The sequence below is a fragment of the Diabrotica undecimpunctata genome, chromosome 3 (assembly GCF_040954645.1).
Source record: "Diabrotica undecimpunctata isolate CICGRU chromosome 3, icDiaUnde3, whole genome shotgun sequence".
NCBI classification, from domain to species: Eukaryota; Metazoa; Arthropoda; class Insecta; order Coleoptera; family Chrysomelidae; genus Diabrotica; species Diabrotica undecimpunctata.
The window spans coordinates 63392038-63408981 of record NC_092805.1 but is presented as its reverse complement, the minus strand read 5'-3'; the positions used below and the strand labels follow the sequence as shown (position 1 = coordinate 63408981).

Sequence of the window (16944 nt, the reverse complement as noted above, 5' to 3'; positions counted from 1 at the left end):
CAATATTACGGAATTGTCAAGTGAGCTCCGTATATCGGTATCCACTTGACCACGGAGCTCAATTGAACCTGAATTTTAACATGGGCGGAGTTCACTTAATGCCGTAGATATATATATATGTATATACATATGTATATATATATATATATATATATATATATATATATATATATATATATATATATATATATATATATATATGGTTTCAGTTGTTTTCCGGGTTTGACTCCGCGTTAAATATTTTTGGTTTTTAGAAAAACCATTGTTTTGACGACGTTTCGGCAAGGTCACACTTGCCATTGTCAAGTCAGATTCTGCTTCGTCTTGATGTTACAGGCGAACTGATTTCTCGGTCGCTGCACGCTGAGTTTAAATATCTTGTTGCGCTTCTTGTCATTGGTCCTGTGCGCAGAGTGGGCGTGGTCTTCTTCGCTATTTTAATTTTTACGTTTTTCTGCAGAATTGTTTTCCACGTATTTGGGAGTCTTTGGGCATCATCTCTGGTGTTTAAATTTTTCGGATGTTTTTCGATCTCTATGGCTTCTCTGATTACACGTTTGGCCTTATTTTCGATGTTGGCTAGCATTGTTGTTCCATTTAAGTCTATTTTATGTCCTGTGTTTATGACATGTTGTGCTAGGGATGAAGTTTTTTCTTTTCTTTCGATGGCGTTTCGATGTTCTTCGCGTCTAACCTGTATCCTTCGATTTGTTTGTCCGATGTACGATTTATCGCAGTCTTCACACGGGATCCTGTATACGCCTTGATTTTCTAATGCAACTTTTGTTTTTGCTGATGGTAATATGGTTGCTATTTTTCTGTCGGTGTTAAAAATAGTTTCTATTTTGTTTTTTCTTAGAACTCTGCTGATTTTGTCTGTCGTACCCTTTATATAGGGCAGGATAGTTTTACCGACTGGTTTTTCTTCTTTTTCTGGATCTTTGCTGTTGTTTCGGGATTTATGTGCTTTTTCAATCATGAACATGGAGAAACCATTTTTTCTTAGACTTGTTTTGACTTTGTGCATTTCTTCATTCTTATGGTCCTCATCTGCCAGTTTCTCAGATCTTGTTATTAAGGTTTTTATTACCGAATTTAATTGTGCAGGATGATGGTGTGAGTCTGCGTGTAAGTACCTGTCAGTATGGGTTGGTTTTCGGTATACTGTATGTCCTATGCTTCCATCTTCTTTCTTAATAACTAACACATCTAGGAATGGAAGTTGTTGGTTATTCTCCCGTTCCATGGTAAACTGTATTTTTGGATGGATATTGTTAATGTGTTGTAGAAATTTATTAAGTTTCTCTTCTCCGTGCGTCCAGATAATAAATGTGTCGTCAACATACCTAAGCCACAGTTTGGGTTTATGCTCTGCTGTTTCTATTGCTTTTGATTCCATATCTTGCATAAAAAGGTTGGCTATTACGGGGGACAGTGGTGAACCCATCGGTGCTCCTTCGACTTGTTTGTACCTCTGGTCCTTGTAGATGAAGTAGGTGTTGTTTAAGCAATGCCTCGTTAAGTTTAGTATATCCTGTGGTATTGGATATTTTCTATGTATAATTTCTAATGTTTCTTCTACTGGGACATTGGTGAATAATGAGATTACATCAAAGCTCACTAATAAGTGTTCAGGTTCCAGAATAACGTCCTTGATACGGTCGATAAAGTGGCTTGCGTTCTTGACGTAAGAATCCGCTTCCTCCGCATATGGTTGTAGCTGGTCAGCCAGAAATTTTGCCAGTGATTGTAACGGTGATCCAATAGAGCTGACTATTGGTCGTAATGGTAGCTCTGCCTTATGTACTTTAGGTAAACCGTACAGTTTTGGACATCTTGACGACTTTTCTCGTGGAATAAGCTGGAACTGTTGTTCTTTCTTGATGTTTGACGCTTGTATTTTGGCTTTCGTTGTTTTCTCCAGATACGTTGTTGGGTCTGTTGCGATTTTTTGATATGCACTATCGTTTAGAATGTTTTTTATTTTTGTGTCGTAGTCTTCAATGTTCATTATGACAGTAGCATTACCCTTGTCAGCTGGAAGAACGATAATGTCTTTGTTTTGTTGTATATTCTTCAAGGCTTTCTTTTCTTCGTAAGTTAGATTCTTTTTCGGAGGCTTGGCTGTTCTTAATATTTGTGATACGTCTTGTCTAATAATCTCGGCTGTTTCTGATGGTAATTTAGTGATAGTCGTTTCCACTTCGCTAATGATGTTTTAGATGGGAATACGTGTCGGTGCAATAGCAAAATTAAACCCTTTGGAAAGGACACTATTTGTAGCTTCATCCAAAGTAAGATTTGAGAAATTGTAGACTAAATTACTGGATTCTGTTGTTGGTAGTTCCTTATTCTTTGGTCGTTGTTGTAGTATCAATTTCTCAAACTTTTTGATTTGTTTTTTCTTGGTGAGATCAGCATCTGTCTCCGATCGAAAGTTTGTGAGTTTGTCGAAGATGTTCCACATAATCGGATGTACTTTGTTACTTAGTGTGAGATATAGCTTTAGCAACTCTGAATTTACTTTATCGATGTCTCGTCTGGAATCTTGAATTGCTTCTCTAGTAAGTGCTAGACTTGCCCTTTTTAAAATATTCTTAGTTTTATGGTTGTTTTTGTGGAAACTTAACTTCATACAAGTGGGTATTATGGCTTCATCGCGGCAGCGTTCTAAAAAGGTTAGGTTACAAAGTAACTTACCTCGCTTTGACCGTAGTTTTTCATATCGTCTAAGGTCTCGTAGAATTTCCTCCCCGTAGAGGTTAATTATATTGAATTTGAAATTTCCGCGGGAGCTATATGTGGTTTCAGTTGTTTTCCGGGTTTGACTCCGCGTTAAATATTTTTGGTTTTTAGAAAAACCATTGTTTTGACGACGTTTCGGCAAGGTCACACTTGCCATTGTCAAGTCAGATTCTGCTTCGTCTTGATGTTACAGGCGAACTGATTTCTCGGTCGCTGCACGCTGAGTTTAAATATCTTGTTGCGCTTCTTGTCATTGGTCCTGTGCGCAGAGTGGGCGTGGTCTTCTTCGCTATTTTAATTTTTACGTTTTTCTGCAGAATTGTTTTCCACGTATTTGGGAGTCTTTGGGCATCATCTCTGGTGTTTAAATTTTTCGGATGTTTTTCGATCTCTATGGCTTCTCTGATTACACGTTTGGCCTTATTTTCGATGTTGGCTAGCATTGCGAGATGATGCCCAAAGACTCCCAAATACGTGGAAAACAATTCTGCAGAAAAACGTAAAAATTAAAATAGCGAAGAAGACCACGCCCACTCTGCGCACAGGACCAATGACAAGAAGCGCAACAAGATATTTAAACTCAGCGTGCAGCGACCGAGAAATCAGTTCGCCTGTAACATCAAGACGAAGCAGAATCTGACTTGACAATGGCAAGTGTGACCTTGCCGAAACGTCGTCAAAACAATGGTTTTTCTAAAAACCAAAAATATTTAACGCGGAGTCAAACCCGGAAAACAACTGAAACCACATATAGCTCCCGCGGAAATTTCAAATTCAATATAATTAACCTCTACGGGGAGGAAATTCTACGAGACCTTAGACGATATGAAAAACTACGGTCAAAGCGAGGTAAGTTACTTTGTAACCTAACCTTTTTAGAACGCTGCCGCGATGAAGCCATAATACCCACTTGTATGAAGTTAAGTTTCCACAAAAACAACCATAAAACTAAGAATATTTTAAAAAGGGCAAGTCTAGCACTTACTAGAGAAGCAATTCAAGATTCCAGACGAGACATCGATAAAGTAAATTCAGAGTTGCTAAAGCTATATCTCACACTAAGTAACAAAGTACATCCGATTATGTGGAACATCTTCGACAAACTCACAAACTTTCGATCGGAGACAGATGCTGATCTCACCAAGAAAAAACAAATCAAAAAGTTTGAGAAATTGATACTACAACAACGACCAAAGAATAAGGAACTACCAACAACAGAATCCAGTAATTTAGTCTACAATTTCTCAAATCTTACTTTGGATGAAGCTACAAATAGTGTCCTTTCCAAAGGGTTTAATTTTGCTATTGCACCGACACGTATTCCCATCGAAAACATCATTAGCGAAGTGGAAACGACTATCACTAAATTACCATCAGAAACAGCCGAGATTATTAGACAAGACGTATCACAAATATTAAGAACAGCCAAGCCTCCGAAAAAGAATCTAACTTACGAAGAAAAGAAAGCCTTGAAGAATATACAACAAAACAAAGACATTATCGTTCTTCCAGCTGACAAGGGTAATGCTACTGTCATAATGAACATTGAAGACTACGACACAAAAATAAAAAACATTCTAAACGATAGTGCATATCAAAAAATCGCAACAGACCCAACAACGTATCTGGAGAAAACAACGAAAGCCAAAATACAAGCGTCAAACATCAAGAAAGAACAACAGTTCCAGCTTATTCCACGAGAAAAGTCGTCAAGATGTCCAAAACTGTACGGTTTACCTAAAGTACATAAGGCAGAGCTACCATTACGACCAATAGTCAGCTCTATTGGATCACCGTTACAATCACTGGCAAAATTTCTGGCTGACCAGCTACAACCATATGCGGAGGAAGCGGATTCTTACGTCAAGAACGCAAGCCACTTTATCGACCGTATCAAGGACGTTATTCTGGAACCTGAACACTTATTAGTGAGCTTTGATGTAATCTCATTATTCACCAATGTCCCAGTAGAAGAAACATTAGAAATTATACATAGAAAATATCCAATACCACAGGATATACTAAACTTAACGAGGCATTGCTTAAACAACACCTACTTCATCTACAAGGACCAGAGGTACAAACAAGTCGAAGGAGCACCGATGGGTTCACCACTGTCCCCCGTAATAGCCAACCTTTTTATGCAAGATATGGAATCAAAAGCAATAGAAACAGCAGAGCATAAACCCAAACTGTGGCTTAGGTATGTTGACGACACATTTATTATCTGGACGCACGGAGAAGAGAAACTTAATAAATTTCTACAACACATTAACAATATCCATCCAAAAATACAGTTTACCATGGAACGGGAGAATAACCAACAACTTCCATTCCTAGATGTGTTAGTTATTAAGAAAGAAGATGGAAGCATAGGACATACAGTATACCGAAAACCAACCCATACTGACAGGTACTTACACGCAGACTCACACCATCATCCTGCACAATTAAATTCGGTAATAAAAACCTTAATAACAAGATCTGAGAAACTGGCAGATGAGGACCATAAGAATGAAGAAATGCACAAAGTCAAAACAAGTCTAAGAAAAAATGGTTTCTCCATGTTCATGATTGAAAAAGCACATAAATCCCGAAACAACAGCAAAGATCCAGAAAAAGAAGAAAAACCAGTCGGTAAAACTATCCTGCCCTATATAAAGGGTACGACAGACAAAATCAGCAGAGTTCTAAGAAAAAACAAAATAGAAACTATTTTTAACACCGACAGAAAAATAGCAACCATATTACCATCAGCAAAAACAAAAGTTGCATTAGAAAATCAAGGCGTATACAGGATCCCGTGTGAAGACTGCGATAAATCGTACATCGGACAAACAAATCGAAGGATACAGGTTAGACGCGAAGAACATCGAAACGCCATCGAAAGAAAAGAAAAAACTTCATCCCTAGCACAACATGTCATAAACACAGGACATAAAATAGACTTAAATGGAACAGCAATGCTAACCAACATCGAAAATAAGGCCAAACGTGTAATCAGAGAAGCCATAGAGATCGAAAAACATCCGAAAAATTTAAACACCAGAGATGATGCCCAAAGACTCCCAAATACGTGGAAAACAATTCTGCAGAAAAACGTAAAAATTAAAATAGCGAAGAAGACCACGCCCACTCTGCGCACAGGACCAATGACAAGAAGCGCAACAAGATATTTAAACTCAGCGTGCAGCGACCGAGAAATCAGTTCGCCTGTAACATCAAGACGAAGCAGAATCTGACTTGACAATGGCAAGTGTGACCTTGCCGAAACGTCGTCAAAACAATGGTTTTTCTAAAAACCAAAAATATTTAACGCGGAGTCAAACCCGGAAAACAACTGAAACCACATATAGCTCCCGCGGAAATTTCAAATTCAATATATATATATATATATATATACTACTACTACTTGTCGGTTTATAACGTTCTCCGCCGTTTTCCGACTTCCAATCGCCACTTAGACCGGTTGTTCCATAAATCTTCTTCTATGGCCCTCTCTCTCTCAGTTCTTTATTTATTCCTTCGCTCCAACTTTTTCTCGGTCTACCTCGTTTTCTCTTTCCTTCTGGTTGCCACTTTAGTATTTCTTTTGGCATTCGTTGTTCGTCCATTCTTTGTAAGTGTCCGAACCAGATAAGTTGTTTTGTTGTTAGGTCATCTGTGATTGTTCGTTTGATTCCCATTATTTCTCTAATGCGTTCGTTGGTAATCCTTTCTCTTCTAGATCTTCCTGCGGCTCTTCTCCAAAAATCCATTTCCGTCGCTTTCAGCGTTGACAGTGTTCTTTCTTTCAGTGGCCATACCTCACAGCTGTATAAAGTGATACTTTTTACTATAGTCTCATATATCCTCTTTTTATTTTCTTTGCTGATGGATTGGTCCCATAAAATGGTGTTTAACATTGTGATGGCTTTTCTCCCTGACGTATTTCTCTCTCTTATGGCTTTGTCTAATGTTCCATCTTGTGAAATAGTGATACCTAGGTATTTGTAGTCACAGCAGTGCTTTATCGTAGTGTTATCGTCTAATATGAGATCTTTTTGTTCTGCTCCAATGCACAGGTATTCGGTTTTCTTTTTATTTACTTCTAGACCCCATATATCATACTCTTCAATTAATTTTCGTGCCATATAGTTTAAATCGTCATAATCTTGAGCCATTATTACTTGATCGTCTGCAAAGTTAAGCGTATATACCATAGTATTGGTGAGCGGTATCCCCATTGTCCTGCATTTTTGTTTCCATCTTTTTAAAGCACTTTCGAGGTATATTTTAAATAAAGTGGGAGACAAGCAACATCCTTGCTTTAATCCTTTTGATGTTATAAATCCTGTTGTTATTTGTGTCCCCGCTTTTATCTTTATTATTGGTTGGTTGTATAGCACTTTGACGGCTTTTATTAATTCTATATTAATATTCGTGCTTTCCATTGATTGCCACAGCTTCTTCAGTGGAACGCTGTCGTAGGCTTTCCGTAGGTCGACGAACAACATATGAATCTCTTGATTCCTTGCCATCTTTTTTTCTATTATCTGGGTTAAGGAGAAAATGTGGTCAATAGTGGATCGACCCGTACGAAATCCTGCTTGTTCTTCTGCTTCATAATACAAGTATTCTCTCTCGATTCGGTTCTTTAACACCTTTCCATATATTCGACTCATAGATCCAGTTACAGCTATTCCTCGGTAATTTTCACAATTATTTTTATCACCCTTTTTATGTATAGTGCTGAGGTGTTATATCTTCCATTCCGTAGGGATTTCGCTTGTGTTTATGCATTCTTGAAAAAGTTGTCGAAGACATTCGTACAATTTGTTCGTTCCGTACTTAAACAATTCTCCGGGTATATCTCCTGGTCCGGGTGCTTTGTTCCTCTTCAGCTGTTTACATACATTTTTAATTTCCTCTGTTGTTAATCTTATTGGCGAGCCAACTATTGAAATTCTATCTTGGTTTTGATTTCTACGTTCCTGAAATTCGACTCTATTCTCTACCAAAAGTCCTTTGAAATACTCTTCCCAGTAGTCAGGTTTTATGCTCTGTATTACTTCTTTATTCTTTTCTTTTCTCAATTTTTTTATCAGTTTCCAGCTTTCTGTGCTTCTGGTTCCTCCTAGATAAGTATTTATTCGTTGGCAGTTTCTTTCCCAACACTCGTTCTTCTTCTTAGAGATTTTCCTTCGTACTTCTGCTTGTTTTTCCTTATATTTTATTTTGTCTTGTAATGATTTAGAACTTAAATATTGTTGGTATAGTTGTCTTTTACATTTTATTTCTTCCTCTATTTCGTTATCCCACCAGTATGGTTTGTTTACCTTGGGTTTTATGTAGTATCCCATTGCTTCAAATGCTGCTTCGTGTAAACAGTTTTTTATATGTTTATATAGCTGGTCGATATTCTTGGGGGCGGGAATTTGTAGCTTCTTATCCAATCTATTTTTAAATAAGTCTTGGGTACTTTCTTCATCTGGGCTTCTGATGTTGTATCTTCGTTCCTGTATCTTTTCTGTTGTGTTTATGTCTATGCGTGTTTCTCTCTGTGGTCTTCGGATTGGGAAGTGTATTTTTGAACGTAATAAATAGTGATCGCTACCGCATGTTGAGCTTCTCTGAACTCTTACATCTTGTACTCTTAGTCGGGTTTTTTGTTTTGTTACAATATAATCGATTATTGATTTTATGTTTCGTGTTTCCTGAGTCCATGTATAGCTGTGTATCAGTTTATGTGGAAAGTACCCATTTAATATTCTGAGTTGATTCTGGTTGCATAAATCTATGAATCTTTCACCATTGTTGTTCATGGTGTCTTCTCCGTATGTTCCTACTATTTTATCCGCATCTTTTCTTCCTACTCTACTGTTAATATCCCCCATTAATATTATTTCCCGCGATTGACTTATTTTCGATATTTCTTCGTGAAGCTGTTCAAAAAATGCATCTTTTACGTTGGCTAGTGCATCGTTATTTATTGCGTATACGCCCATAATTGTTAGTTTATATCCGTGAAGACACATATTTACTTTAATCAATCTTTCACTTATGGCTTCCCAGGTTGTTATGAACTTTCTTAGTCTTCTGTGAATCATTAAAGAAATTCCCTGTTGAGCTCTACATTCTTTTGGTACTCCACTATAGAAATGGTCATATTTTCCTAGATTTTCAGAGCCGGTTCCCTTCTTTTTTGTTTCAGTAATGACTGCTATGTCTATTTTTAGTTCTGTTAATTCATGTAACACTTCATTGATATATATATATATATATATATATATATATATATATATATATATATATACATATATATATATATATATATATATATATATATACATATATATATATATATATATATATATATATATATATATATATATATATATATATATATATATATATATATGGGACAATCAATCAGTACAGAAAAACAAAGAACAAATCAGTAGAAGAATTAAGTTGGGCTGGGCAGCATATGGTAAATTAAAATACATTCTAAACATAAGAATTTCTCTAAAGTTGAAGACAAAGACCAACCTTGAATTGAATTAAGTTGGGCTGGGCAGCATATGGTAAATTAAAATACATTCTAAACATAAGAATTTCTCTAAAGTTGAAGACAAAGACCAACCTTGAATGTGTCCTACCAGTCACCACATAAGGCTCTGAAACATAGGTATTGTATTAGAAGACATCAACTAAACTATAAGTACACCAAAGACTTATAGAAAAAAAATGTTTAGGAAAGAGTATGGTCCCTAAAAAGTAACTAGTCCAGACATAACTATATTTAAACTGGGAAAGCATTTTTAAACATATATGCAGAGCGTTTGGTTGAAACAGGGTGCCAGTCGTGAACTGAGCTCTACATGTATATGCACCCCGTTCGATTTTTATCGGTAAAAACGAAATTTCAAAGCAAAAAACCAATACAGGCAATTCGCGAATGCTACAGCAGCTGAATATTTTGGGAGTAAGCATCAAATGATGCATACTCTAATTATACAGATGCGAGACCTTTTTGTCGGATACTATTGGGTAAGTACCAATTGGTACATACCTTAATATGGTCTATATAGTATTTAAATGGAAAATTTTACAAGAAAACGGTACATAAAAAGAGTATATTAGAACCATTCGCTTTTTATCGGTAAAAACGAAATTTCAAAGCAAAAAACCAATACAGGCAATTCGCGAATGCTACAGCAGCTGAATATTTTGGGAGTAAGCATCAAATGATGCATACTCTAATTATACTGATGCGAGACCTTTTTGTCGGATACTATTGGGTAAGTACCAATTGGTACATACCTTAATATGGTCTATATAGTATTTAAATGGAAAATTTTACAAGTAAACGGTACATAAAAAGAGTATATTAGAAATATAAAACCCCTGACTCATTCCCTTACTCACCGGCGACATTGTACCATTTGTACTGCAAAAAGAAACAAAATAAAATTAGAACAGAAAGACGCTATTAGATTTAATTTCTATTAATAAAATTAATTTTACTCTATGTGCATTTAATATGTTTTATTACAAAAGATTAAAGTAAAGATACAGCAAACATACATTTAAATAAAATCAACAATGCATTGGTATGCATTTTTTCGTAAAATTTCTTAAAGGTTTAACATAAAACTAGTATATAGAAAAGTAAATGTGTGAGAATATGAGTAAATGAGTATAGATGCATGTTATAAAACTTGATAGATGCTTTAATATAAAAAAATAGGCTGCGATAAATTTATTGTATACATTTAAATGAATAAATATTTACCAATTCGCCTGAAGAATTATTGTAGAAACTGGAACACAGCTTCAATCCATAGAACTTCATACCCAGCAAAATCATTTTATCTTCGTGTTCAACAAATATCACACATCCGCGATATGTATATTCTTTGATTAATTTATAAGCAATAAAATCAATAATTTATAAATACTGTATAATAAAAAAAGTAATAAATGACTACAAAGAAACGTAGGTTGCTAAACCTTTTCTAACTTACGGAATATTTTTAACATGTTTAAAACTGTTAATATTGGAGAAATGTTCTTAAATTTATCACTCATATTCTAAATATAAAAACGACAAAAACTTTCCTGTAAACCGTTGTTTACTACCGAAATGACCAAACAACGACGATGTTTAAAATTACACTGAAGAATAAAAATCAGGTGATACTGGCTGGTGATTTCATTTGATAAAAAGTCTTTTACTTATAGCTAATATAAAGTAGTGTTCCATTAGTTTTTATATTAGCCTTGTCGACCTGCCGTGAATATTTTAATATATCGATATCGGTCATCATTCTTCTTAGTTTAGGGATAATTTTAATGAAAGTTTATTAATGTGATTAATTTTCCCCCTTTTTATACATTATTTTTTTATTTATTTTATTTATATATATATATATATATATATATATATATATATATACATATATATACATATATATATATATATATATATATATATATATATATCTACATATATATATATATATATATATTTATAAAATGTATATATTTATATATACATATATATATATATATATATATATATATATATATATATATATATATATATATATATATATATATATTTATATAATGTAGGCTTTATTCATTGGACTTGAAAGCTGGACATTAAAGCAAGAACACATAAATAAGTTACAGTCCTTTGAAATGTGGTGTTACAGGAGGATTCTTAGAATAGCATGGACACAGAAGAAAACTAACACTGAAGTATTGCGAGAAATGGGCAAAGAATGAGAAATAATAAAAACAATAAAGATAAGAAAATTACAATATCTGGGACACGTAATGAGGGGACAGCGATATGAACTGCTAAGGCTGATAATACAGGGAAAGAAAAGAGGAGGAAGGAGTATAGGAAGAAGGGGAGTGTCATGGTTGAAGAATTTAAGGGACTGGTTTAAATGCAGTTCAAAGAACTCTTCAGAGCAGCAGTAGACAGAGTAAAGATAGTGATGATGATATCCAACCTCCGATCGGCAGACGGCACTTAAAGAAGAAGACATTAGAGCATATACAACTCGAGCCCTACGGCTTTTTAGAAGTATCATCTAACGTCATAATAGACTTTGTTAAAAAGGCTGAGCTAAAGTGATAAGTTTAACCAAGGGGTGAGTCACCATAGACTTCTTAGGTCGAGTGGAAGGGTGGTCAAGCGTCCACTTATATTGAACCTAACCCTAACTCCAACAAGCTGCTACATGATTCTAGAATTCTGGAATGGGTACCAATAAAGAATGAAAGATGTATAATTAGTCAATTGGCGGCAGTCCAACCTGTTTATAATAGACGGCTAACATTAAAAAGGGAAAAATGTTCTGCTATTATATGGGAATATCTTTTTGAATTCGCAATATTTGAAATTACGTACAACTTTTGTGTGCGTTGTTTTCCATAACTGTTTATTGCAATTAAAAATCAATTTTTCAGTTACTGAAAAGCTTTATACTGATATTCTCCGAAATTTATTTATTATTCGTTGAAATTATAAAATGATAAATAAAAAAAATTAAATACAGCCAAGATGTTCTGATAACAGTATTTAAATTATCTACATTAAAAAGAAGATTATATTGTATAATTTACATTAAGAGTTACATAATTTTCAATTTCCTTTTCTAAAGAATTATTTTGTATATATTTTTAATCATTGTACAGATAGGCGAAGAGACAGAACTACTATGGAGTGTAGAAGCCAGAAATGCTGCTATTGAAAATGGAGTTTATGTCTGTACTGTAAACAGAATTGGAATGGAGATATACGATCATGAATATGAAGATGAACAAGGAAATCTCATTCATCATAAAGATTCTGGTCTATTTTTTGGCTCCAGCTATGTAGCTGCCCCCGATGGAACAAGATCTCCGGTAAGAATATAATATAAGTGTGTTTGGTATTAGTCAACAAGATAGCTTAGCAACTGTAACCTTTTGATCGTCAGTTTCTTATTACAATATTACTGGATTATTAAATATTTGTATAGTTTTTCCTTTTAATGTGTCTTCTATTATTTGTTATTTTACACCCACTCAGTTTTATTTCCCCATAAGTTCTAACAAAAATATTCTTTTGTACTTTAAGCGTAAATTTTAAATTCAGATGTAGCTTTACTGTAAAATTACTTTAATTAACTTTGTTCTTATCTGAGTAATCTAATCAGCCATAAACCACCCCAAAGGTCGTAAGATCTTGTAGTGGAAGGGCTTTTCATGCTCAGTTGTCATCACTACCTTATGGCTCAACTCTGGTTTAGCTTAAACCTAGGTTTTATTACCCTTCTTCTGGCATGTGGCATATGCCGGGAGTGGCCATTAATTCAAAAGCTTTTCGTGGGACAATTATGGACTACAAACAAAGAAATAAAGCAAGTAAGCAGCAGACAAATATAAGCGGCACAGCAAGGGAAATTCATCATCATGCTGACTTTACAACCCTGCGGTCGTCCCTATCCATCGCCTTTTCCGCCAAGCACGTATTCCCATATTTCTCATGTCTTCATTGATGTTATCAAGGAACCTTGTTTTGGGTCTTCCTCTTCTTCTCTGACCAATGGGTCTATCAAGGAACGTTTTTCTAGCTGGGTCATTTTGGTCCATCCGCATTACATGCCCTATCCACCTCAGACGTCCTATCTTAATATGTTTTACGATATCAGGTTCCTGGTATATTCTATAATGTTCGAAGTGTATCTCTTCTCCACACTCCATTATCAATCACTGCTCCGTAGATTCTCCTTGGTACTTTTCTTTCAAAACATCCTGTTCAAAACAACATGTTTTCATTATTTTTTGTTAGAGTTTAGGTCTCTAAACCATATGTGAGGACTCGACGTATTATTGTTTTGTATAGTTTTATTTTTGTATTTCTCGATATAATTATGGATTTAAGCAGGAGATTGAGACCAAAATAGCATCTGGTTGGCCGTGCAAATTCAAGTGGTTGTAGGATTTGTAGTTTCGTACTTATTTTCATATACTTCGTTTTGTTGGTATTTATTATTAAACACATTTTTGTAGCTGATCCTTTTAATGCTAAATACGCCTCTCGTATAGCGTTTTCCGTTCTCCCAATAACGCACAACGTTCTCCCACAAATAATGAGGTTAGAGCATTCAAAGATATCTCATTTTTTGTGTATGGTGCAAAGTATTCCAATATTCCAATCATTGGGGAGGGATTTCTGTGTCCATATTTTTTTATTAGCTGCTGTAATGCCATTATGGTATCATGGAGGCAAGGGAAACTACCCCCATAAAAAATGTTAGATGCCACATTCCACGGCACATGTCACACAATATGTCACGTTCCAGGTCACATGTCACATAATACGTCACTTTCTAGGTCATATAATATATCACATTCCACCCCAATATCAAAATTTTCTGTCATCATATTCTATTCGTTAAATCCTATCCTAAGGTATGCTGCATTGCCATTGCCCCTGTAAGTAAAGCCATTTAGATCCAATTTTTTTGACTACATCCTATATACTTACATTTTAATTATCATTGTAAGGGATCTACTGAAATTGTGACATCAGCTCCTATCCTTTACATGAGGCTGACGTCACAATTTCCCTATGTTGCATCCACAGCGTCAATAACCATAAATATTTATATTTTGGTAAGATCTCAGTTTAGTTTTCATTTTTGCTTTACCCTAACGAAGTTGAAACCACTGCATTAAATTGATACTATAACAACCCCATAAATCCTACAAAGACTTACGATTACGAAAACAAGACAAGGATATATAGCCAGTGATGTTTGATGTATATTATCATGTGGCTCAATCTTCATTTAGAGCAAAGCTGTTCAAAAAAAGCTTAGAAACTTAATGGAAAAACCAGATTCATTCTGAAACTAAGAGTTTCCTAATATTCAGCATCGTAAAGCCCATACAAATCTATGGAATATATCTGAAGCATCGGGACGCACTTGTAACAATAATAGGAAAAGCATCCAAAAAGTTTTTAAAAAATCTTCCATCTTTCTAGCGCATAAATTTGTATAAAGTTGTCAACTTTATACAAACAAGTTTAAAAAAAACATATTCTTGAGGGAATTACTAGCAGTAGCATACGACGAAAATGATTAAGATACCGCAACTAACCTGGTTTATTCTTAGGACTTAAAAAAATTCTATTTTCAGCGTAACAAAATCAGTAAATATTGCTCTTAAAGGTGATATGATACAAATCCAGAAAAATATAAATATCTTAAATACAGTTACTTAAAGAAACAATTGGCGAAAGAAAAGAAAGGATAAGTTGTAACTTCCTTTCTTGTTCGTTACTAGTTAATTAATATTTCCTATCATATCTATTTATTTTGTAGGGACTCTCAAGAACAAAAAATGGGCTTCTTATTGCTGAATTTGATCTAAATCTTTGTCGTCAAGTAAAAGATAGCAGAGGTTTAGGAGTAAGTATTTTGTTTAAATGTTAGGAATGTTTAGAAATTCCTGTTAATTTTAAAAGTATTTATGCTGCGGTGTGATCCCTTCTTTTTTACAACCAATCGGGTGCCGTTTTAGTAAGATACGCATTTTAGTTGGGAAACAGTTCGTTAGTAAAGTGTAGAGTATTGTTTGCTGTAAATTAATTATGTTGACTAGTGATGTGGCGTCCGTTTTATTGAAACTAGCTTGAATTACCATTTTATGTAAAGTTCCAATATTAATATAATTATAATTATAAAAGTACTATACCGCTTAATCAGTATTTAGAAAGTAAATCAATTTATTAATGACAATATGTAAATAATACCAAACTTGAGCAAGTTGATAAAATCGTTTATCTTGGACAGCAATTAAATTGTAACGCAGAAAGTCATGGCGAAATTAGATCTAGGATAGAACAGGCTAGAGCGGCTTTTAGAAGGATGTCCAAGGTGTTATGTAACAGAGACCTAAAATTGGCATAGAGGATCCGCCTACTTCGCTGCTACGTGTTCTCTGTCTTACTTTAAGGTGGAGTCTTACTTTAAGGTAGTGAATGATTGAAAATATATTATTCTATGTATATTAAAAAAATACTTTTGGAATTTTAATGACTATATATTTCATTCAATCTTTAAAAAATGTGGGAGATACCTACAGAGTTACAGAAATAGTAGAATATAATTGCAACTAAATATATGTAGAAGAATAGCACTACTACTAAAATAAATTAAAAGTAGGTTCTTTCTTGTGTATATATGTGACTAAAGCATGAAAATATACTATATTTAAATTAACTTGTTTAAATTATTTTGAGTAGGTATACTTTTGAGTTTTGGGGGAGAGCGAGCCTTTGTTTTCTTTTTAATATTATTTGTAGTTGATTAGGAGTGAAAAAGTCTTTAAAAATATGTTTTGCTTTTCCCTTAAACTCAGTTTCGCTTTCCAGTTTAGTGTCTCAAGTTCTCTAATCCAAGGTTTACGATTGATTTCAGTATTTTCTTTTTCTAGAAGTTTTTGTTAAAGTTTCACGTTTTCTTCTTTCATGTTTCTTAATTCTCTTTTTAGTATATCTAATTCTATTCTTTATTACATGAAGGTTTTTCTGGTAAATCTGGTAAAGTTTAGTATTGTATTCTGTAAAAGTATATGTTCGGCAACATCTGTAAAGATCTAAATCTGTTAGCTTTTGCTAACAGATTTAATCTTATATAGCCCAGAGGACAGAAAACGATATTATTAAATCCTTTTCGTTCATAGCCACTAAAGTAGATGGCACCTCTGTACGCTAACCACTGCAGTGGTAAAGATTTAGGAGATATTCGTTGGACTTTCCGAGTTTGAATTTATATCAGCCCGAGTGTCTGACGAAGCAGGGATGCTAAAATGTTTTTTATCCGGATATTGTACCTATCCGGATACAGAAGTATCCGGATACTACCCAGCTCTGGTATTAGCAGAAGTGATAATAATTTAAACAAAAGATCATAAATTCAAAATCTAAGCAAAATTTATAATTATATTATTTCTCTATAGTTTATTTATAAAACCGGTAAAATATCACATTTTAATTTAATTTTCCATATACTTGTCACATTTTTTCAGGCATATACCAATGATAAATAAATCATCTTTTTTATTATTAAATAAAAAAGAATATTTAAACAAAATTTTAGTTTTTGGCAATATAATTGTCAAAAATGAAAATTGTAAGTTGGCATT

At 34.2% G+C, this 16944-nt stretch overlaps 1 protein-coding gene across 1 annotated transcript in view; it reads left to right on the top strand.

Annotated features, from left to right (window-relative positions):
* The window catches only part of LOC140436862 (beta-ureidopropionase-like), a 73973-nt gene that overhangs the window by 56329 nt on the left and 700 nt on the right, over nucleotides 1-16944 (top strand). Inside the window, exons 6-7 of the mRNA XM_072526009.1 lie at nucleotides 12442-12651; nucleotides 15120-15206. Of these exons, the coding sequence (XP_072382110.1) occupies nucleotides 12442-12651; nucleotides 15120-15206 (297 nt within the window). The remainder of the gene's footprint in view (nucleotides 1-12441; nucleotides 12652-15119; nucleotides 15207-16944) is intronic.